Genomic DNA, 23,997 nt, shown 5'->3' on the forward strand with positions numbered 1-23,997 from the left:
GGAAAAGCTTCAACTACCTATCTTTGCTCAAACTTCTAAATCTGAAATGTCTAAAAATATGCCCTTCTTCAGGTAAAGAATGAAAAGGCACTGTCACTTGTCATCTTGTTTGGACAGGCACCCAAGGAAAACTTATCACCTAGGGAATTGAACTGACGTGACGAGGTGATGACTGATGGGGTAATTTGAGCTTTATTAAAGTGCTGACATCGATCCCAATCATAAAATCCCTTTTATTTTGTTGTTTTCTAACAAAGACGCCTTAAGCCAAGTGTGAAGATACCCCGAAATTCATTTTGGTCCTTCATTTAGCACATGTCTGCTGGGGTGATGATGGAGTTGCAGGTGGGCACATGGCGACGATGGGGGAAAGCAGTATCGAAATGGAATTATTCAACTCAGTTTGGGAGTGGGTAGAAATATCCCAGAACTTCACTGAAGTTATGAATGTATTCTAACTGGAATTGTAAGAATAAAGTGATTACAAATTTGTGGCTTTGGTCACCCTTGTTAAGCACTTCACAAGTGCTATGATATTTCACCAATTTTCCTACAGTGTTCACCAGGTGTTTAAGAGTTTATCTGAGGTAGCTTCTGATTCCTAACTTCTGAGTCAAATCAGAAGTCAGACTTTCCAAGCTTTTGGAAATAGTCCAACTGTTGGTTGGGGAAGGGAAATAATTGAGGTGTTGACAGGCCAGTGTTATGGGTACCAATTCTTCTAGTTCCCTCAAGAACTGGTATACTTCATTGCTGATTCTTAACCAGGACTATGCCAAGATATAGCTCTTAACCAGCAATGTAAATTGAAGAGTCACAGGGACTCTTAAAATACACCACACAGGCCCTGCCTCCAGCTCACTCCAGGTTGGAGGGCACCAGGGAAATGGGACATCACCAATACACCGTGCCCACATGAACCCTCAGACAGGTCACTGCTGGTTTGTGGTTGGTAAAAGATCGAGTATGACTACGTTCTTAGCTCCTTAAATTAAGCAGCGGCAGAGCTTATCAAGGCTTGGGGCAGTCTGGAGGATGGACTCAGAAAAGGGTTGATGAGAATGACAGGGGACTATGAAGAGACAGAAGCCATGGTTCAAAAGTATGGCTGGGGCAGGAGGAAGTTAAAATTAGGTATTTATCTTGTTCCACCCAATTGAGGCGAGAGATCCTGGTTAGTGGTTAGAGTTTCAAGGGCACCCATATCCACGAGAACGTGCTTCTTTCTGGGGGATAAGGACAGACAGCAGCTACAAGTCTACAGTGACAAATGATCTTTGCGATCCCACCAGAACACAGACGTCACATTGAAGGAGAACACTTTTATTGGCACAGTCATTCCTTTCCTTGTAAATTAACAGAGTAAAGCAGTGATTTTTAAACAGTAAAAGCTGGTTTCTCCCACACTAGTTTCACTGTAGTATCAGAGGTCAGATCAGCCCAATCATAACCACCCAGTTTTAATTTAAGGAGCCCATCTGTGAAACTAGCACGGCTCTTCCAATGATCAGACTCTCTTTCACATGATCAGCTGAGGTGCACAAAAAATAAAACTTCTATTACAAAAGAATCATGCCAAGGACAAGACTAGAGATGGTTAGCAACAGGGCAAAGCTCAGTAGATGCAGGGGCCCTAGGAGAACGTGGCTTTCTCCAAAGAGCTGCCCGCCCCACTATTTCTCTTCTCAACTGATTCCAAATCTGGAAAGCTGCTTGTTTAGACCTACCACCGATGCATGGGAATTTCTCTTGTTAGGAATTTCACTTTCTGTCTCTTTGGAAAACCTACTAACCCTTTATGTCTCTGTCTTGCTGCCTGGGGATGCACAGATGGGGAAGGCCGAGGAGGTGGCTGCAGCGGAGCTGGAGCAGCAGGTCCTACACACAGCACTAGTCTAAGGGGAAGGACTTGCTCTGCTGGCCGCAGGGCTTATGTGGTCTGAGTGTGTGCACTGTGACAACAGTCTGCTGAGCGGGCTGGGAGGGAGCCAGGCCTTGGACGTATCTCCTTGGAAGACAGCTCTGATGGTAGACACAAGGTTTGGCCCAATCCAGTCCTTCAGGCCCTGTCTAAAAGTGCTTGTATCTTATCTGAAAATAAAAGACATGCCCCCCTGCCCATAGCCCAACTGGCTCTATTTAGGGGAAAACAGCCCTGGGCTGGCCGACAGGCCCACCGCAGATTAGATCCTCTTCCAGTACTGATCAGTGCATGGGATTCCAGCCACGATTTCCGATTCAATTCCACAGTGATCCTGGCCTCTGAGGATTTTAAAGAAGCCTGGAAAGTAAAAGCAGGGTGCCTTTAGAGTGTGCCTTGGGTTTTGACCCTTGCCAACATATTCAGACTCATCCCTGAAGACCTAGGAGCAGAAGTTACCAAGCCAGCCCCAAAGCAGTCACCAAGCTAGCACCAGGGTGCTCTGTCGGCTTAAACTGTTTGCCCAGCGGCCCAGCTCCATATCATGAGGCCTCTGGACACCACTTCATTTGAGCCCACGTCACCATCACTGCAGCTGGTGCGATGGGGACTGTGGCAGGCACAGCAATTTGAAGTTGTGTCCTGGCCCATGCTACCTTCTCTTGGGATCAGAGACTGCCCTTGTGGCAAAAGGAAACCCCAGCTCAAAGGCACCCGGATAGTCACAGCTAAGCCCTAGAAGCCTAGGATTTGGAGCTGTGCAGCCAGGCAGAGCAGAGGACAAGATGACCACTGCGACCTAGCTCACAACACCCTATTCTGAGCAGGAAGGGAGCTGCCACTCACCATTGTCACCCCAGTCAGTGTTCCAGGAGTTGCCAACCAGCCAGTAGGGGGTGCCATTCTCCACTCCCCAGCCCAGGATGCGGACAGCATGGCCGCCCATCATATCTCCAGCGACGTGTTGGTACACTCCTGAGAAAGGAAAAACCTGTTCAGACGGAGACCAGGCCGCCGCCCCTTCTCCCACAGCATCCCTCTAACTCAGCTGGCTACCCCCAGAGCCAGGACAAATGGGGTCCAGGAGGCCCAGCAGGCCTGCCACAAGAAAAGGGTGAGCCCTGTTGTTTTCAAACAGGGTTCCAACCGAACCCTGGTGTTCTATCAGAAGGCTCTAGGGGTTCCCACAGCACTCAGAAATCATTTAAATATATTTTTGAAAGTCCAACACACTCAAACATTTAAGTGAATATTAAAATGGAGTCCAACAAAATGTGCTTCTTGATTGCCTTTAAAACTAAAGTTATAAATTCTAATTTAACAATGTTAAAATACTAATTATCTGTTTTTCATATTGGGGCTCCACATAAGGATTTATCTGTCAAAAGGGCTTTGTGGCTGAAGGAGTTTTAAATTGCTGCTCTGTCTGGGGTACACCCTGGAGAGGTGAAGTAGGAGAGAGGCTGGGCTGGTGACAGCCAACGCTGATCAGTGGAGAAAGATATTAGCTGAGGTGCTCAGAGAGGGGCCACCCGGCTATCCCTTCATTGGTGAATCACTGTCAAACTGGAAATGCATCCTTTTTAATATGGGTGGGGACTATGTTAAAAGCTGTGTGCTTTATGGCATTTTTTTCTTGCCGGAGTCGTCTCCCTGTGTCCAGCCCTTGTTTTATGAGTTGAGAGCTTTGGGGTTTTCAATCCAGCAGAAGGTAAATGAGACAGAAGCGGTCAGCACCGACTCCCCATCTGGAATAGGGGATTTCTAAGACAGCTCTCGGGCCAGGACCGTCCAGTTCCCTGGGTTGAATCCCCACAGCATTGCACACAGCAAGGTGCTTCTTGTTGACTCATCCTCTCGGCGGTAGGCATGTTGCTGGGACTTTGCCAAAACAAAGGGCAATAAAAAGGGTCACTCGGCCCAGACACATCAAACCTATAGTCACAATGCGAATACACCAATAAAGCAAGGGAGGCGGACAGAGGTGGGAGCCAGTGGTTCCATGGAGGTGAAGACAGGCTTTCCGAAGGAGATATTTGAGCTGGCCTTTATGTGATAAGTAGAAATTGGCCATATAGAAAAACTCTGGGGAGGATATCTGCAATAGCATGTGCAGAAGATCAAATGCGAGCAAGAGGGCAGAGCAGGTGGGAAGCTGCCGAGAGCAGCAATTATGAGTGCCAGGAGCCAGCTGCTGAGTGGCCTGCAAGGAATGAGAGCCGGGCAAGGGGACGCCTGACACAGTCCTACTCCTGAAGGCCCTGCTTTCCTCCCCTGATCAAGTCCTGTTGGTCCCCTGGAACCCGGACGCCCTCCCCCGCGCTGCCATCAGGGAGTCAATACACACCAGACTTGTACTGCAGGAAGTCTGAATACACAGTGAAGGCCGCCTCCACTGGGCCGTTTTTGAAGATCTCTGCCATGATCTCCTTCTCGCTGCTAGAGACGCTGTAAGAACTGCATCCTGGCAAATGAACCAGCCAAGCGGGGGTGAGCTGTGCCTCCCGCATCTCCATCAGCCAATTATTCACTGATTTATGGGGAGTCACCAGGTGAAGACTGTGCGTTTAGGGGACTTGCCCAGCCCGGGCAGTCAGGGAAGATTTCCCAGAGGCAGGAATAACTGAGTTGGATCTGAAAGCTCAGAAGTGGGAGAAGGGGGCTGTGTGGTGAGAGGGGGCAGTGAGCATGAGACTCTGGAAGAAGGGCAGAGTGGTACCCAAAAGGATTCTGGGGTCTGATTACTCCTACGTAAAATGAGGGGTTTGGTCCCTTCCAGCTCTGAGCGTCTGTGACTCTAAGACACCATTCCTAAAGCTGAATTCAGGATGGAGACATGCAGAAAATGCAGTGTGCGCTGTTCCCTCCAGCAAGAGAGGCATCGATGACCCTCCCTTCTCCATCCTGTCTTCCTGACTCTGAGGTCTTACTGCCCTGGCCTCTCCCTTCCTCTGGCCTGGGAAGGGAGTCAGCAGGTCCGGCCGGCGCGCTGGGTGGCCCGGGCCCCAGCTTACCGTAGTGTTTGTCTTCTTTGTAGGAGGGGCTGTAGCCGGGCTCGCAGATCTTGCTGCACTTGGGAGTGTCCCCTCCCTCCCCCGTGCATGGGGGCCGGGAGCCGTTCACATGGTGCTCACAAGGAGGAATGGAGTAGGGTCTGCAACCTGGGGGGTCAAGTAGAAAGGAGGGTGTCAGCCGACGGCCCCTACAGAGGCCCTTTGAGGCCAGAGAGAAGAACTGGGGCAACAGCTAGTGGGATCATAGTTACCCTGATGTCTGCAGCATTGACGCTGCTCTTGCGCCTGCTACTAATTCTGCCACAGAGAGGACTGGCGTGTCTGTCTACCCTATTTTTCAGCCCAGCACTCCTCCCCTCAACCCTCGACCTTCACTTTATAATGGAAAATGAGACCATCATTATTCACTGCTTATAAAATCCATCTGGCCAGAGAGGCGCTTAGGGCAGACACTCACCTACATGGGAGTCATAGAGGCCACCGGAAACCAGGCCCTGTTTTGTCCAGAAGTTCCAAGCTTCAGCAGGAAAGCCCCCATTACAGCTAAGAAAAGAGCCATTCGTCAAATTCATTATGAGAGAAGTTCTAGCTGCTCCCACACCGCTGCCTGGTGCCCAAGGCCCCAGGTTCCGAGCCTTGCCACTAAGATTCTCCAGAAGACAGAAGGACTCTCATAGTCATGCCTACACCAAACTAGGCTGTGCCTTTTCTAGAACAGGGATTCTCAATCAGGCAGCACGTTAGAACGCCCTGGGGTACTTACAAAAAACACCCATGCCAGGGATTCTGATTTAAGTGGTGTGGGACGAGGCCCACGCACACCTTTTTTTTTTTTTTTTTTTTTTTTAACTCCCAGGTATTTCTGACCTGTAGCCCCAGCTGAGAACCACTGTTGCAGAACCAAGGCCAGAGCTGGTGGAGGGCAGGCACCTGAGGGAGGAGTTTAGTGCTGTGTGACCAATTTGGGGACCCATCATCCTTAATTACAGATGAGGAAACAGGCCCAGAGGCTATTACATTTCCTTGAGCGAAAAAGGGAAGAAGGATGATAAAAACCAGACCTGTGACCAGAAATTTAACCTCATATTCTGAGACCATCTGTGTGGCCCAGAACACACCACCCACACCCAGCTCTGAGGGCCCAGCCTGGTTTCAGGTACCTCCCAGAAAGCAGAAGCCACACTAGGGCCTGCTTACAGACTCCCCAGGTTCCCACGCTGTCTCAGCAAAGGACCACCCTCCACCCTCAAGGAGTACCACTCCCACTCCCAGGGAGCCCTCACAGTCATGGGCCACCTGAGGCAGCCTCGGCCTAGAGTCTCTTGGCGCCATTCCCAGGAACCAGGCTCCCACAGTGGGAGGTGCTAGCTCAGACTCACCCGTCCCCACACTGGTCACCACAGCAGGTGAGCATGTCCTCAGCGGACACTTCCACACTGACATGCCCATTGGTGCGGATGCAGATCCGGTCAGAAATGGCTTCCACAGCCCCAAATGCCTGTAGGAACATCACCCAGGTGAGCCCCACTCCCGGACTGCGGGCCCCTCCAGCGACCACCTTGGAGGATCACAGCAGGCACCTCAGACCTTCTTGGTGGCTAGTTTCTCCGGATATCAGGCGAGGGTCCTGGCGCTCAAGCTCAGCTCTGAAGCAAGAAACCAGTCCCCACCCCTAAGCCTCTACCTGGGCACTTGGTTCATTTCTGAAACACGTGGTTTTGGATTTCAATATAAAGACAGAGCTCACACAAAGGACAAATGCTGTCTGATTTCACTTATATGAGGTCCCCAGACTAGTCAAAGTCAGAGACAGGAAGTAGAAAGGTGGCTGTCAGGGGCGAGGGGAGGAAGCAGGGGGTTAGTGTTTCATGGGGAGAGTTTCAGTTGTGCAAGAGGATAAAGAGCTCTGTGGATGGACGGTGGTGATAGCAGTGCACTTAAAAACGATTAAGATGGTTAAACTTAGATTACGTGTATTTTACCACAGTTAAAAAAACAAAAGACAGTTCACTGAGTACAGATACGGATGGGAGGCTTCAAGAAGCACAGCAGGGGTCAAAAGTCATGGTATTGGCTGATGGACCAGGACAGTGTGTCAAACAGAAATAAACAGCTTCACAACCCACACACAGGCTGTGCCCTGCGCAGGGTGCTTCACACGTCCATTCTTCCACCCAATCCTTGCAAGAACTCATGATTTTAGGATCTTTATGATTTTTACATTCGTGGAGAGTGAGAGTCAGGAAGTTTATGTGACTTGCCTAGTCACAGTTGGTCCAACACCTTCTCCCCGGTCACTCCCACCCCACCTCCTCCCGCTTTGCTCCAGCCCCTCCCGCCAGCAGGGCTCACCCAGCAGGAGCCACAGGAACCCTGGTCTCTGATCTCCTTGATGGTCGGGCAGTTTGGCCACTGTTCCCGGGCATCAAAGTTTTCAGGCAGAACCACGTCCTCAGCAAACCAAACTCTGGATAAGGAAGGTCTCTATTACAAGCTCACATCTGACCACTCAACCCACCCCAATCCTTGCAAAGGCCAGCTGACTTGGGACCTAGAAAGGGAGTGAGGGATGAGGACATGTGCAGGGATGTCCCCTTGAAATTTTATAAAAGAAAACCTGATTCTACTGCTCAACACAACTTATCATTCCATATGCTTCTTTCTAGAAATATTTTATGGATACTCTTCAAGAGTCTTAACCATAGGGTCCAGATAATTGTGTTTCTTGCTTCCTCCACCCCACCCCCAATCACAAACATCTGCCCAGGTTCCTTGCACCATTTTTACTGTCTTAACCATTGTGTGATGTCCCATAACTTAACTATCTCACCCTCATTGTGAGATTTTTCTAACGCTTCCTATAAGAGTAATAGCCATATGAGAATGTCCACTGCCAAGTTTTCTAGAAAAATAAAACAGTAATGGCAGATCATATGGCTATTCTTTAGCTTTTCCTTAAATTATTCAAAATCGGGCCCATCCATACTGTGGAGACCCAGCCCCAGGGCCTTCCCCACAGGGGCTTGGAGACACCCGGAGAAGCACAACAGGGAACTTCTGGCATTTGGGGCTGAGCCCTGGACCTCGAGTAGAGTCCCTGTAGCTCTAGGGGAAGTGAGACCTACGGACACCAGGGAGGCCTCTCTCTTCCGTCCTTCCCACTCTCCCAAACACTGCCGCTCACATGGCAGCCATTCAGGTACATCAGCGCATCCTCCCCGGGGAGCACGCACTCACCTCTGGGGCAGCTTGGGCCCACCCAGGAAGGTGCCACACAGCCTCTTCACATAGCTCAGGTCCACATTGTGGAAGTTGTGTCCGGCCTGGAAGAGAGCCCCGCCCACAGCAGTCACCCACCAAAAGAGGGGTTGTTTCCAGGGAGGGGGCGCATGTGAGTGTGCACACTGCCCAGGTGCAAGGCCTGACAAGATGAGGGGTCCCATCCAACTCAGCAGAGCAAGGGGGCTGGGGCACTGCCCTAGACCGGATGTTTGCGTTCCCCAAAATTCAGACATGCAAACAGCTGCAGCCACCTCCCTCGGGAACCAGAGTGCAGAGCTCAATTCTCGGAGGGGACACATGCAGGAAGCAGCCCCCACAGCTCACCTTCCACGTAGTGTTACGTTTGTTAACATAATTGACCAGCTCATCTGACAGCGGCTGGAAATACGGCCTGCTCCGGGCATTGGTCAGCACCACCAGACAGCTGAGGGTGGCCAAGAGCTGCCACATTTTGGAAGCTGGATCCTAGATTCACCTAGAAAGAACACAAGACATCAGCATGCTCCTCCTTCACTCAGTTCAAGTGTCTAACACACACAAGAGCGCTATCTCAGGCAGCACGGTTCTGGGGCCAGGAACAACCCAGTGGTCGAAAGACCCAGGTTCTCATCCTGGCTCTGCCATTTGCCCCTTCTGTTCCTCAGGTCCCTCTTCTGTGAAGCCTGGGCGTGGCAGCAGAGAGCCCTCAAGTATCTGTGGTGCCTATGGGCTCCCAGGCCTCATCTCAAAGCCCCAACCTGTGCCCGTAGCACCCAGGACTGCGCTACAGACTATGTTTATACCCCCACCCCCCCAAAACTCACGTTGAAATCCTGACCTCCCATGTGACGTATAGGGAGTGGGGCATCTGGGGAGTGACTAGGTCATGAGAGTGGAGCCCACATATGCGGAATTAGGGCCCTTATAAAAGAGGCCCAGAAAGATCCCTCCTCTCATCCACCATGTGAGGACACAGTGAGAAGTCTGTGAGCTGGACGAGGGCCCTCGGCTGACCATGCTGATGCCCTGGACTTCCAACCTTCAGAACCATGAGAAATCGACGTGTTTAGAAACCTCCGAGTCTGTGGTAATCTGCTGTAGCAGCCCAAACGGCCTAAGACAGATGGTGTGTGCTTCTCCTCCAGGTGGCTGGGAGCCAGGAGAGAGAAAGTAGAGGGGCTATGCGGCCTGCAGTGAGGGAGGGCCCCAAGCCGCTTCGGGCCAGTGACACGTGTTGCTTGGGTCTCCAGGGCTGTCGCTCAGAGCTAGGGCAGGGCTCACACTCTCAGACAGTACTGTTTATTGGATGGTTTGTGGCCTCCACCATCTTGTGGGCTGTGAGGACAGCGCCAGGGCTGACCTGCCGTCTGTCAACCCCAGGGCCCAGGCAACAAGCAGTATCAACAAGCCCATCCCAAACGAACAAATAACCCTAGATCTCCAGGCTAAACGAGTCCAGTGACCTCTCCACTTCTGCCAAACTGCCTTTCCATGGATTTGAGGAACCAAGTTTGAGACTCTTCCCACCTTAGTGCTCTGAAAGCATAAAAAGTCTGTGTGATTACGTCAAGCGGAGGACCAACGGGATGAGAAAAATCCAGGAGAAAACAAAGCCCACAGGCCACATTTTGGGTACAAAACAAGCAAAACACCAGCCAACCCAAGCTCAGCGTGTGCCAGTCTCGGGAGAGGCAGGGAAGCAGAGCTGGTCTGGCCAGTGGCACAAGTCCCCTGGGATTCCCTCTGGTTTTTCCAGTCAGCCAAGGGCTCTGCTTCTGTTTTCAGAGACGGTGCCTCCGAGACGAAAACCATCACATCACAACCGTGGGCCTTAGATCTCGGACTGCAAGTCAGGAGACTGTAAAGTTCCAGCTTGGCCTCTGAGGCGAGCTGCTCTGATGAAAACAAGACACGGGTCCTGGGTGCTACAGCACCGCACGTGTGTTGGGGGATGTGCCGTCCCTGACCTCAGGGGCTTACACAGCAGGCCATGTGAAACAACTCACCCCCTCACAGGTCACAGGTTGTTGCGAGGGTTACAGGAAGATGACGGTGCTGCCTCCCACAGGGCGAATTATAGTTGATGGAAATATAAACTTAACTGTTGCTTAAGCAACAATTCATCTGAAAGAATAAACGTGTGAGGACAGCAAGACAGTTCTGGAGAAGAGCACGGACGCGGGCCTGGCCCTCCAGGGTAGTAGATGTATTATAAAACCCTGGGCAAAGCTGGTCCAGGAATAGCCCGATCAACAGACCACCCAGAAGCACGTCCTACGTGTGGGAATCCAATGTACGGAGTAGACGCGACCGAGGAACCGGCATGTGAGCAGACGGTGCTCGCACAACTGGGGAGGCATTTTGAAAAACAGAGTAAGGCTGAAGCTTTACACTTGATTTCCTACACAAAAAGTGCTACAGGAAACAAAGATCTTGAATAAAAACACAGATGTTGTATGAAGAAAATAAATGCACTTTTAAAAACGTAATATTGGAGTGAGGAATGCCTAAGATTGACATGAAACAAAACCTTAAAGGCAAAATGTTTGACTACATGAAAATAAAGCCGCTCTTCTAGAAAAACAAAATAGAAAGTGACAATCTGAAAAAAAAAATTGTGCCTACATATACCTAAGGTTTCATTTCCTTAATATGCAAAGGGCTCTGAAAATTCAGAATAGAACAGCATCATAGAAAAAGGGCAGAAGGTCATACTGAATTTACAGAAAAAGAATTACGAAGGCCAACAAAGACGCTCAACCATAGGGAGATGCAGAAAAAGTGAAGGAGGCATTGATCTTCAGTCAGACCAGCAAAGCCTGGACAGCCTGTTAGACTTCAGTGGCTGTAGGATGTGGGGAAACAGACACCGCATTGGTGATGAAGACCCAGTGGAAGACGACCATGGAGAGGCCCACCTGGCCGGCTCCATCCATTTTTCCATCCGCATGCCCTTTGACTCAGCAATTCGACATTTACAGATTTATCCTACTAGCCTCGAAATGCAAAGATATGGGTACATGGATGTCTACTGAATATTTTTTCTATTAGCAAAAGACCAGAAACAAAGCAGTAACTGTTACGTAATGGTAAATGGTTAAATAACAGAACGCAAGCAGCCAGTAAGAAATGAACTAGCTGAAGTGACTCATACTGTACCGATAAAGTCAAAATGCCCAAGACAGCCAGGAAGTGAAAGAAAGCAAGGAACAGGTGAGTCACAGTCAGCACTTGGGCCCCTTGAGCAATGTCCACATACATTCCTGTCACTACATGCAACGCAGCACGAAAAACACACAAAAGGAACAAGAAACTGTGGCAGGGAGACATTTTTCACTATATCATCTTTTTTTTTTTTTTTAAAGATTTTATTTTTCCGTTTTCTCCCCAAAGCCCCTGGTACATAGTTGTGCATTTTTACTTGTGGGTCCTTGTAGTTGTGGCATGTGGGACACCGCCTCAGCATGGCCTGAGGAGCAGTGCCGCGTCCGCGCCCAGGATTCGAACCGATGAACCCTGGGTCACCAAAGTGGAGTGTGCAAACTTAACCACTCGGCCACGGACCAGCCCCTCTTTTTTTTTTTTTTTTTTAAAGGAACATTATATTGGAGGTTTTGTTCTTTTAGGAAGAATAACAGCTAGTGCTACGAAAGATCCAGTGCCACCAAAGTGAGAAAAGAACACTTGTTTTCATGAGCCCCCAGTGCATCTCCAGTTGTCTCCCCAGCCACCAAAGAGGCTTCCTGCTCAAAACACTTAACCTTCCCATTTTTGGTGACTCATGGGGAGGCTGCTGCTCACACAACACACATCAGGGGCCCACATGGTCTCCAAACTCTTAGGTAAATGTCTCGCTGTGTCCTCATGGTGGAAGGGGCAAGGCAGCTCTCTGAGGCCTCTGGGCAGAGAAGCAAAGTGGTCAGGTTCCTTTCTTTCTATTGACACCCTCTGATCTACCCTTGGCATCAACATCTTTCCAAGATGGGAGAATCTAGTGTGGAAACACTGAGAGTGCGCACGCCCTGCACGTCGAGGTCTGGCTGAGGGCCGATTAGAATGGCACCTGGAAGGGGTGCCATCCTCAGCTCTCACCAGGACCTGTCCAGGGAGACCAGCACATGGCCAGAGCCTGAGGCAATCTGAGGCAGTCCTGGCAGAATGCTCCCTGGATGTCAAACAGGAGTGACCCCCAGAGGCCCTCTTGGGGCTTAGCTATCTGTTTGCTGGGATGTTAAATCATAAGCTAGTGGAGAACGGGAGCACTTCCACAGCAAGCTGGATCTTTGAACACGATTTCTCTGGTTTCTGTGGTGGAAGAAAACACAGGCCACGCCCATCTCCCAGATGGTTCCCAGTTCCTGCCCTGACACCTGCCGCGGCCATCGCTGGGCCTGTGCCTGTGGCCTGCCAGGCCCCCCACGCTACTTCACCAGATGTGAGACTTTGGTGCACACACTGTTCTTTTCCTCTGGTTCCACAGGTCCTCCATGTTTCCTGTCCACGTTATTCTCCCTCATGACCCTACCTCAGTGGAGAACCAGGGCCCTGGCGACCTGCAGACCCGGGAGCTCGTAGCTCAGCAGGAACCACCGACTCCCAACCCCATCCAGACTGAGCACCTGGGAAGCCCTTCCTTCCAGCCCCAGCACCCCTGGCACAGCGCTGTGGCACTATGGGAGAGCGTCTGAGTTGGGGTTCAAGTGGTCACCAGCCACTGCAGTGGGCAGTAAGGATTAGCACAGGGCTCGGAGTCAGGAGACCTAGATTCCGATCTCGGCTCTTCCACTTACTAACTGTGCGCCCTTGAGCATGAGCCTTCACTGAGCCTCAGTTTCCCCACCTGTAAAATGGAGCTAATAACCATTAGTTTCTCGAGGTGGAAGTCAAGAGTGAGCTGAGGCTGGGCAGAAGCGCTGTCACAGTGCCTGCCACACAGCAACAAGGCAATGAAGGCTGCTCACGTGGGCTCCTGAGTTCCAGGTCCGCCTCTCCACCCTTCGTCCTTCCTTCCCTCTCTTCTCTTCTTTCCCCCACTTCTAGCCTGTGCAAGAGAACTCCAGTCGGCTCCAAACCTGTCCCCAGTACCTCAACATCACAAAGAAGAGTATGAATTAAAATTGAAGGGTTTTTTTCATTTGGTTTGTTTTATTGTGAGGAAGACTGGCCCTGAGCTACATAACATCTGTTACCAATCTTCCTCTTTTTGCTTGAGGAAGATTGTTGCTGAGCTAACATCTGTGCCCATCTTCTTCTATTTTATGTGGGATGCTGCCAGAGCATGGCTTGATGAGCAGTGCTGGGTCTGGTCTGTGCCTGGGATCTGAACCTGTGAACCCCCGGGCCGCCAAAGCAGAGCACGCAAACTTAACCTCTATGCCACCGGGCTGACCCCCTAAAATTAAAGTTTTAACCTCAATTAACCTCCAAATGGGCTTCCATTTTGAGGGTTCTGAGACCGCTGAGAGCCCAAAGAATATTAACTCAAATTTCTCTTCCTGGAGGTACAGACACAGACACCCGAGAGCTGTGGCCATTTCATTCTAGTGAGCACCAGCCATCTTTCTTTCCACAGCCACACAAATCAGGAACACTGGACAAACCACACACATGTGGTTAAAACAAGCTGTGCTGTTAACAAGCCGGTCATGGGGTCTTACCACGAAACAGAACCAGCTCTCCCTTCCTGTCTTTTGGGCACACACTTCCCTTTTATTACTCAATTCTATGGGTTTTTTTCTTTAACTATAGGAGAGAATGAACAGAAAGTCCTTATTTCATGAGGGAAGAGGGGCCCAAACAGGATAAGAAACTTGCAAGTCACCAGACTCCCTCCCTTTCAGGGTGTGGGCCCGGGGCAGGGCTGGGGGGAACAGCCACAGGCAGATGCTACACCCAGCGCTAGGTCAGCTGGACTTCCTCACAGACCGGGGGCTCCACCACACCCCCTGCCTCTTTTCTAAGTTAACGTCTGGCTAAAAATTAATGGGCTCTCTCATTTCTTTCCTCTCCAAACCCCTATAGCACTTAACGGTTTATATGAAAGCACGTTCCACTGAAGTTCTGCAGAATATTGTCGTGTGCAAAAAAGGACCTGTTGCCAGGCGATCCTTCCACCTCCCCTCACAGCAGAACCATTCCCCAGACTACTTTGAAGCCATTCCTGGGACTAACGTGGACCTTGGGACTCTGGAAGGAGGTGGAATGAACACAGAAGGAGAGGAGCTGATGCCAAGTCGCAGGAGGCTTCAAGTCCTGACATCCCTAAGGACATGAAATCAGTTTTGGCTGCCACCAACCTTGATTTTTAAAAAAGCTTTCTTACGAGGTTACAGAGCCCTCAGGTAGACTGAATTCTAAATCTGTACTGGCTCTAAGGAGAAAAGACATATATACCTGAAATTTCCAAATAAGCCAGCTGCAATCTTCTGGCCAATACAGAAAAAGATGAATGAATATCCACCAACAGGCTTTCATCCAGTACCTCACTTTTCCTTGCCCACAGCTGCTGTTCATACACTGCTGACCTCTTTCACAGTTGGCTCTAAAGAATCAAAAAACTGAGTGGTCACACTTTGCCAATCGCCACAAATTAAGGTTGTGCCTTATATATCAGCAGAGGGTGACAGGTTGGGGGGAAGGCGGAAAGAGAGGGTTGTGAAAATTTAGTGGGACCTTGCTAGAGAACTTTCTAAGTTTCTTTCTCTTCCACAGAGACTGGTCTAGTCTCTTGCTGTCACTGACGGCAGTTGTTCCCAAAGGGCCGACCACTTCAGTACAGCCACATGACAACACTGGGCACACCTTCACCCCCCTGGGCTTGAGTCTGCCCGGTTACACCTCAATGCTGGAGCAGCGCTGTGGTGACCGACGTCAGCGCCCTGATCTCGAACATGCTCCGATCCACTTGAAGCACACCTGAGACCCCTCCTTTCTGAGTCTGAATTACAGCCTTGATGTGGTCTTTCGTGTTTCATGTCTTTGCTCACAATGGAAACGTGTTTAACTGCTTCTTGGCTTATGATCTTCAAATTAAAAAAACAAAAAATGGCTCCTAGTGATCACCTGTCTCCATAAAGCCATGAGGATCAACAGGCACCAGGTGGCTCTGTCCCCCAGAGCTGGGCTCCCTACAGCTGAATGTTCCCAAGCACCTGCCGTGACCCAGAGAAGATGTCCACCATAGCTGGCCACCAGCAGGCTCCAAGGGAACCAGGAGAAGCAGTGAGAAGGCCCCACGCCTGCCTCACCCAGCTAAACCCTTTAGGCCACTCAGAAGTACTTCCCCTGCTACCCACCTGCCAATCATCTCTCCAAAATAAGTGACTAATTCCCACCAGGTTCAGCAGGGCCAGCCTACTCAAGCTACTCTCCCACAGTGTCTGGAAACCTTGTAGCTACAGCGGCCACAAATGGAACATTGCCTTAGATCAGCCATAGCAGCCCACAACCTGCAAAGAGAAGAAAATTACTATCTTAGGCTTAAACAATGGACCCCAGAAAGGTCCTCAACTGTCGAAATATTTTGTATTCTTGAGAAACAAGACAATCTGGGCAAAAGTTCCAGAAGCTTGTGCTCACCAGCTTGGCTCATCACTTCTGAGACTGACTGAGACGTGAAGGGGACACTACATCCCCATATCTTGGTTTCTAAAATGGGCACACTGCCCAGATTCTGAAGGACCCTGGGAGGACTTTATAAAGGCTTTTAGAAATCCTTAGAGACGTACACGAGATTAGTGTTCCATGCCTCTCCAGCCTGCAGGCACACAGCAGCTCCCCAGTTCGATCCTAGGCTAGATTACATCTCCCTGCCGGCTGCGGCAGCTGAGACACTGGCGGCCACAAAAGCAAGCAACGGAAAAACCTCACCTCTCTGGCTCTGGCTTGGTCCTGGTTTCCTCTCCTGGACCCCCCAGGAAGAGATACCTCACAAGGCTGTTGGGAGATGGAAAGAGATGTTTTTTTTGAAAGTGCCTTCCCCGCAGCCTGGCTCAGAGCAGGCAGCCCTTACGCTGAACTGCCACCAGGAAACCGTCTCTCATTCACTAGTGGGGTGAGTATACCTCTCCCCAGGCACAGGTCAGTTAACTCTCGCTCTCCCAGGCTAATTGTTTTTATTCTCAAAATATCCCAGGGTGGATGAAAAACTATGATCCCCCTATTTTTAGCAACAAGCCCTCAAATGATGGTTTATTCTGCCTTCTGCTATCTTGCCCATAAGAACAAAGCACACCCCAACTCCTGTAAGGTTAAGTGGATCAAGAACAGGCAGCAGATGGCTCCCAGCTAATGTCTGACAATCCCACAACCCTGAAGGGCTGAAGCCCTTGGTCGGCACCACCTTCCTAGGTCTTGCGCAAGCCTGGAGACCATGTGACTTGTGTGTGCGTGCATGCACGCAGGCGTGTGCATACATCCTGCCCCAAAGCCAGATCAGAGGGTCATGGAGAAGCCCAGCCCCTGCTGGGTCTCTTGGCAGAATATCTAGATGTTCTCACAGTGGTCTATAATGAATCAGTTTACTATCTTGGTGGTATCTGGCCCATCCCCCTCCCCTATCCTTGCTAGTAACTCTAGGTTATCTTGATGACCAAACTAAATGAGTTATTGGCCTGGTAGAGACAGATAACACAATCAAGACTGCAGGCCTGGGGGCCGGCTGGGTGGCGCAGCGGTTAGGTTCGCACGTTCTGCTTCCCGGTGGCCCGGGGTTCGCCAGCTTGGATCCTGGGTGTGGACATGGCACCGCTTGGCAAAAAGCCATGCTGTGGTAGACATCCCACGTGTAAAGTAGAGGAAGATGGGCATGGATGTTAGCTCAGGGCAAGTCTTCCCCAGCAAAAAGACGAGGACTGGCAGTAGTTAGCTCAGGGCTAATCTTCCTCAAAAAAAATAAATAAGACTGCAGGCATGCATCCTTCCCAGCACCCAGCATTCATCAAACAGTGATGCTGGCAGAGGACCTTTGGTCTTGTATAATGCTTCTGTTTCATAGGTGAAGAGTAACCCCTGAATGGTCTAGCTGACCAGGGATGGAGAATGGTCAAGAGGCCAAATTCTAGGAGAGATTCCACCACAATTATCTGAGTGACCCCCATCATGTCACAGACTTGCAGGTGCCTCAGTTTTTCCATCTGTAAAGTAGGAGAGTCAGACTGCCAGTACCCAAAACTCACACACATTCTGAGAGTTAAAAATTAGAAAACGTTACCTAATATAGAAGTCCAGATACCTAGGTTAGGATCTAAAGAAACCTTATTAAGTTCTAGCTGTTCATAAACACATTAAAACTACAAACACTACCACTGATCAACAACAAAAACAGAAAAGCTTCACTAATCAACAATTTCCTAGGGCAAAGAATTACATTTTAACTCCTAGTCATGAAAATTAAAACAGGGACACCATTTCAAGCCAATCAGATTGGCAAAAATTGAAGTCTGGTAATATCTAGTGTTGGTAAAAATTAGGAACAGGAACACTTAACACTGCTGGGAGTATACGCAGTGAGGAGTAAACCTCACTGGACAGCACTGTCAGTACCCAGCAATTGGAAGGTGCACACACCTTTCCACCCTGCAATTAACTCTATTTCTCCTGCTTTTGCCCCAGAGAAACTCTTGCAAGCGTCTGAGAGATACGAGGCGTAGCTCTGTGAGCAACAGTGAAAAAGCAAAAACAACCTAATTTTCCCTCAGTAGATAAATACACTGTTCATTTAAGATGAATGAACTTGATCTATACGTATCAATATAAATAGCTCTCATAAATAGGTGTGGAAAAGGATACATGCAGTACAAAGTTACATGGATTTAAATAATATTGTTCATGGATTGATACAAAGTATTAAAAGTACCAAAAAAAAAAAAAAAAAAAAAAACAAGAGAAGAGAAGAGCAGATAGGAGCTACGAGGTCCCTCAGGAAGAGCGGAGCAGGCACAGTAGCGGTAATGGACTTGCAGAGCAAAGAAGCTGAAACCTGCTGCCTGCAAAGGGGAACTGTGACCAAGAGGGAACGCACTCACCCTAAAAACCCCACACACGCCCGAGACCTAGAGGCCCCCAGGCGCTCTGGATAGCGGTGGGGAGGAGGCTTGAGGTTAAAAACAGAACTAATTAAAGTCTAAATATGGAATGGCATTTGATCCCTAGATCCCCTCTCCCTATCCAACCTAGGGTGGAATATGCACATCATTAACCACGGAAGAACTCGGGATTTCTCTCCCATGCTCCCTCTCTTAGGGGGCTCCTGGAGTGTGCGCCAAGAGCGTAAACCAAGAGAGATGATGCTATGGGACCAGGCGTAGACTGCTGACTGCTTCCCAGTATCCCATGTGTGCGATACAGACCTGTATGTACCTCAGCTGATTCAACTTACTGTCAACCCCCACCATCACACTACATGTGAGACTGAACGATATGGAAGTGCCCAGAGTGCACACCTTCTTGACCCACACAAATTCCCATTTCATATAGTTCGACCTCATATTCCTAATACTTTCCTCAAGCCCATCTATCAAAAATTGCTAGCAGAGGGGCTGGCCCCGTGGCCGAGTGGTTAAGTTGGCGCGCTCCGCTGCAGGCGGCCCAGTGTTTCGCTGGTTCGAATCCTGGGTGCAGACATGGCACTGCTCATCAAACCACGCTGAGGCAGCGTCCCACATGCCACAACTAGAAGAACCCACAACGAAGAATATACAACTATGGACCGGGGGGCTTTGGGGAGAAAAAGGAAACAATAAAATCTTAAAAAAAAAAAATTGGTGGCAGATGTTGTGAGTCCTCACCCCGAAATATTTCAGTCCTTCTCTCCGAAGGACAGGGACATTCTACACAACCACAGCTGACTACCACACCTAAGAAAAGTCACCCAGTCATTCCAAGGCTCCCCTGGAAGGGCTGTCCTTTCGCGTCTCCATTCAACTACCAACACTAACACAAAATTTCTCTTACCCCTAAAATGTGTGCAACTTCCTACTCCAACTCTCAGGTCCAGCAGTCTGAGACAGAACCAGTCTCCACGAAAGGCCTCAGTTCCAGCTGCTGAATCAGCAGCACGTGGGCGGGTACATCCTGGAGCCAAAGGGCTTCCACCCTCACCACCTGACCACTTCCGAAACAGGGCTATCCGGACCCAACATCAGGGAAGTTACTGGAGCCAGGGCTGCATCTGGCCTGTGTTGCCTCCCTCTGGGGGCTGGGAAGCCCCCAGATAAGGGATCTGCACTTTTCCACTCAGCAGTACCCCAGCTCTGGGACAAACGCCCCAGAAGGTTTGAGCAGACCCTTTCTCCAAGGTGCCTTCAATTCTCTCTGGGAAAGTGACACAGGGCGGGGGCAGCCCAGCCCCTTTCTTTACTCTAGGGCACTAGGTCACCATCACCAGTGCCAACAGGAAACAGTTCTCCATTAAGGAGGTGACGGAAGAAAAGGAAAGTAGCTTTACCAAACCAGACGCCCTTCTAAGCCTCTTCCCCTTATCATTCTGCATCTTCAAATTCAATTAGATGAATGCATCTCAGCTGCATTCACCTCTGTTTGAAGCAGCACTTGAGGACCAGTCTTTCCAAGGTAACAAACGGTGTTAGGTCTCCCTTTGAAACCAAGCACCTCCACTCCCACGGGGTGTGAGGGTCTCTATAGCATCAGGTAGAGGGATGTGAAGCCTGGTTGCTGCCCTTCTCCCTGCACCAGCCTGTTGGCTTCCTCAGCGCCCGGAGAAGGGGCTGACCTAGACCCACTAAGAAGGCAAACATGATTCACATTTATCTGGACTGTCTGCTGAGCCCTCCAATTCAGTCCCACTGCCACCCCTGCTCCCTAGATGCTCCCTCTGCCAGGCCACCAGGGTCATTAACTGAGGGAAGAGGTGATGCCCCAGAGACTCTACCCTGCTCTCCCCTCTCCCATACCACCCCGGGCCTGAGGCACTGTCTCCCTTCCACAGCAGTCAAGGACTAGGGCGTGGCATGCTCTTCCTCTCCCCGCACTCTCAGGTGGAGTACTCTCCCCCACGCCCTATACAGTCCCCTAGCCTCCTCTCTGCTTAGACAGATTCTCATCCCAACCGTGGCTTTAACCCTTCGTGTGGGTTCCACCGTACTCCACCCAGTTCCAGTCTCCTGTCTTCCGGGGTCCCTGGAATTGTGTGTGATTGTGCGCAGAAAGTTGCCCAGGCAAACCCTTTGGAAGAAGAAAACACTTAAAATAGATGCAGGTAGATACTATTATCTTAGCAATTTTTGCCGAGGAACTGTGGTCCAGAGGCTCACAAGGGGCTGAGGAGCTAGGTTCTAGCCGAAAAGGCAGTGGGACGCGGGCCAAGCTCTTCCTCGCAGGCTCCTCCCTCCATCTCCCCAGAAAACCCCGCAACTCCGCCCTGGCCGCCTCCGGGGTCGGCTGACCCTGCCCGGGGCACGAACGCAGCCCAAGGGTAGGGGCCGGCGCGCGCGAGCTCCCCGGCCGGGGTGGGGGCAGGGGGCCCGGCTGCCCGCGGAAGGGTTGTTTTTTGCTTGTCTCACCACTGGGACTTTTAGCAGGCGGCTAAAAGATGCACGCCCAGCTGCGACAGCCCGAGGGTCCCTCCTTCCCGCCGGCCTTGCGGACGCGGCGAGACCGCGCCTGGGCCCGGAGCGCGGCGCAGAGAGGCCCCAACCTCCCCATGCCCAGCCAAGGTCACTTGCGCCGCGCCCGCGCCCGCACCCGCACCCGCGCCCGCACCCGCCTGTCCGCCCGCACTCACCGCGCCGCGCCGCCGAGAGCCTGGGCCTGCCGCCTGCGAGCTCGCCCCACGGAGCCGGCCGGGTCCGAGCAGCTGCAGTGGCCTCCCGGCCGCCCCCGCCTATGTACCGCCCCGCGCCGCCCCGCCCCGCGTCGCGGCAGCCGACAAGTCACGTGGGTGCCGCGAGCCGCCGCCCCGCCCCCGGCTCCCTGTTCTCCCGCTGCGGGTCCCTCCACCCCTCGCCTACCCCCTGCGGGCTCCGCACCCCGCCCCGGCTTCCCGCCCACCCCACTGCGGACACCGCACCCCAACTCTGTCCCCACCCCCAGCTCGCGCTTTGGACCCCGCGCCCGGCTCGGCTTCAGGAGATCCCGCTGGGAGCCAGCTCGCCAGCCCGGGAATAGGGGCACTAAGCCCCGCCGGCCTCTAAGCCTGCGGACTGGGCCCCTTGGGGAACAGAAGGAGGCGAAAGTGGCCCTAAGGGCCTCCTCCCAGCCCAGAGAAATTCCCTAGGGTCCGCCGCTGCCTGAACACAGCGCATTCGCAGCCTGCTGGATCCCTGCTTGGGGGAAAGGATAACTATCCCTCATTTCATTCATTCAGAAACCACTGCCAGAGTTAGGCTTGCAGAGACGGCGGGCCTCCCGGAAGAGCCTTAAAAGGCCCTTTTAGCGTTGATATTCTAAGGACGTGACTATAAGATATTGCAACTATGTGGTAATAATTAAAAATGGTAGCTATTACCACTGAATACTAATTTCAGGACTACAGAGGATCCGTTTGGAAGAGGGTGCCAGGAGGCCTCTCCTGAAGGGGGCATACACTGCAGCACACTGTTTCCCTCGGAGTTCATTTGGGCGAGTGCCTGGAGAGGCTGACGGAGATAAACCCAAGAATCCTCAGGTGTTTCGAATCCTTATGACAACCTTGCAAGGTTGGTATGATCCCAATTTTATTCAAGAGGCTGGTATTTATCCAGCCTGGTATTTTATCCCAGTGCTACTGGGAATAAGAAAGCTGTAGGTCTGGTGAACTCCAGGAGGCCCAGGCTACCTGCTGCATCCTGCAGATGCCTGACCATCAGCTGTCACATAGTCCTCGTGCCTGTCAGGGCCCATCAGAGAGCTCTCTGGACACGTGTCCTTGCACCTGTTTGGTTCCAGTTAAGGATAAGAGTGGAAGGAAAGAAGTCTCAGAGTCTGCACAAGGTTACTACATCCTCAACTGAGGGGAGTTCCCAAGGACCTTAGGACAACGGGAAGGACAGAGACTCCCGTCTTGCACTCCAGACTGCAAATCAGCATTTTGACATGTCACCTTCCGTATGGATGTCAATAAGTTTTGAATTCCACGATGGAACTAATAAGAGGAGGCACAAATGGAGAGGACACACACGTAACCATGATTAGTCTCTCTCTCTCTCTCTCATCTTTATAGCGTGACAGGAGGAGTGCTGATTGCTTTACACACATTATACCAATTTTGTGGAATTTTGCATGAGTGCCATTACAGCGGTAGAAATCACTTTTGACGTAAAAGAAAAATAAACAAGCACTACTAGAGTAGAATTAACCCTTCCTTGGGCATCCAGGAATGCTTCATGGAGAAAGGAATACACCAGATAATTTGCTTATTTTCCTCACCTCCCCCTGGATCTTAAGCTCTATCAGGACAAGGATTTTTGCCTGTCCATCCACTGATGAATGGATAAACAAAATGCCATATGGCCATGCAATGGAATGTTATTCATTCATAAAAAGGAATGAAGTACTGGCACATGCTACAACATGGACAAACCTTGAAAACATTTATGCTAAGTGAAAGAAGCCAGGCACAAAGGCCACATGTTATATGAACCATCCCGTATAGGCAAATCTATAGAGACTGAAAGTAAATTGGTGATTGCCTTGGGCTTGGGGGGAAGGCAAGATGGGAGATTTGGGAGGTGATAGCTAAAAAGATAAGGGATTTCTTTTTGGGATAATAAAAGTGTTCTAAAGTTGACTGTGGTGATTTACATGACTAAAAACCATACTAAACTGGTACATACCATGAACATACTAAAAACCATTGAATTACACAGTTTAAATGGATGAATATTATGGTAAGTCAGTCATATCTCAATAGGCCTATTACCAAAAAAAGGAGGGTTGATTAGGGAAGTTCTGGAAAAGGCTAGAGTAGAAACAATCCTTTTTTTCCCTCTTTTTGGCTGTCCTTTAAGAAGTCCCTTTTCGGGGCTGGCCCTGTGGCCGAGTGGTTAGGTTCGCGCGCTCCGCTGCAGGCAGCCCAGTGTTTCATTGGTTCGAATCCTGGGCGCGGACATGGCACTGCTCATCAGACCACGCTGAGGCAGCGTCCCACATGCCACAGCTAGAAGAACCCACAACGAAGAATATACAACTATGTACCGGGGGGCTTTGGGGAGAAAAAAGAAATAATAAAATAAATAAAAAAAAAAAAGTCCCTTTTCCAAAGAAATGCCTGATTTGTTTCCCCCTTATTTGTAAACCCTTGTAAGTTTGTTCTCCTCTGATCTCTCTCTGCCAGCTTCTAAATCCCAGGGAGGCAGAATCCTTGCTGGAGAGATTTTTAATCGATGGTCTGTTCACACTCAGTAGGTTCTTTGGTAGTTGACGAGGGGGCGGCTCTGATGGTTTTGGCTTTGGCCAGTTCTTTTTCCCAAGTGTTGACCCAACAGAGTGACACCTGATAAGAGCAATCCTCTATTTTCTTTTTGCTGCTTAAACCCACTAGTTCAAATTTACCTTCAGGCTTAGAATTGTAAGGGTCTCACAAGATCAGACCAACCTTCCTACCTGGACTGGTGTCCAAGGACAGCAACAGGACAAAAGGAAGGGCACAGGCCCCAGGCAAAACTGTGACAACGGTTTTCACCATCCCCAGAAGGAACCTGACAATATTTAACATGATAGAACAAGTTAACTTTCTTCTTAACAATCTATTTGGCCAAAAACAGTAGGGAAAGAGAATGAAAAACAACAATTATTGATAATCTATTATGTAATACACTCTATTATGTAATATACACCTTTTAAAAAATATTCTCACCAACCCTG

General features: G+C 50.4%; 1 protein-coding gene across 7 annotated transcripts; it reads right to left on the minus strand.

The window, feature by feature from the left end:
* Nucleotides 1-1,307: 1,307 nt before the first annotated feature.
* On the minus strand, nucleotides 1,308-21,134 carry CTSB (cathepsin B). Of its 7 annotated transcripts, none has more exons than XM_070261320.1 (12): nucleotides 20,939-21,071; nucleotides 15,492-15,644; nucleotides 14,590-14,737; nucleotides 8,542-8,692; nucleotides 8,173-8,258; nucleotides 7,288-7,402; nucleotides 6,315-6,433; nucleotides 5,393-5,478; nucleotides 4,936-5,082; nucleotides 4,269-4,385; nucleotides 2,768-2,896; nucleotides 1,308-2,281 (listed from the first exon to the last, which is right to left on the minus strand). In XM_070261320.1, exons 4-12 carry the CDS (start codon nucleotides 8,665-8,667, stop codon nucleotides 2,184-2,186), a joined length of 1,023 nt encoding a protein of 340 aa, XP_070117421.1. In that variant the 5' UTR covers nucleotides 8,668-8,692; nucleotides 14,590-14,737; nucleotides 15,492-15,644; nucleotides 20,939-21,071; the 3' UTR covers nucleotides 1,308-2,183. The 7 variants fall into 7 exon arrangements, with proteins under 7 accessions (XP_070117421.1, XP_070117422.1, XP_070117418.1 ...); XM_070261321.1 differs by lacking the exon at nucleotides 20,939-21,071 and adding an exon at nucleotides 16,066-16,126; XM_070261317.1 differs by lacking the exon at nucleotides 14,590-14,737.
* Nucleotides 21,135-23,997: the final 2,863 nt, after the last annotated feature.

This window comes from Equus caballus, chromosome 2 (assembly GCF_041296265.1).
Source record: "Equus caballus isolate H_3958 breed thoroughbred chromosome 2, TB-T2T, whole genome shotgun sequence".
Classification (NCBI taxonomy): domain Eukaryota; kingdom Metazoa; phylum Chordata; class Mammalia; order Perissodactyla; family Equidae; genus Equus; species Equus caballus.

Excerpts from the sequence above, each read along its gene's own strand:
- CTSB (XM_023636270.2), bottom strand. The coding sequence starts at position 8,667 with ATGTGGCAGCTCTTGGCCACCCTCAGCTGTCTGGTGGTGCTGACCAAT. Across the intron at positions 8,259-8,541 it reads AACGTAACACTACGTGGAAG|GCCGGACACAACTTCCACAA; the intron begins GTGAGCTGTGGG and ends GCTCTCTTCCAG. Across the intron at positions 5,083-5,392 it reads CCTCTATGACTCCCATGTAG|GTTGCAGACCCTACTCCATT; the intron begins GTGAGTGTCTGC and ends TTGACCCCCCAG.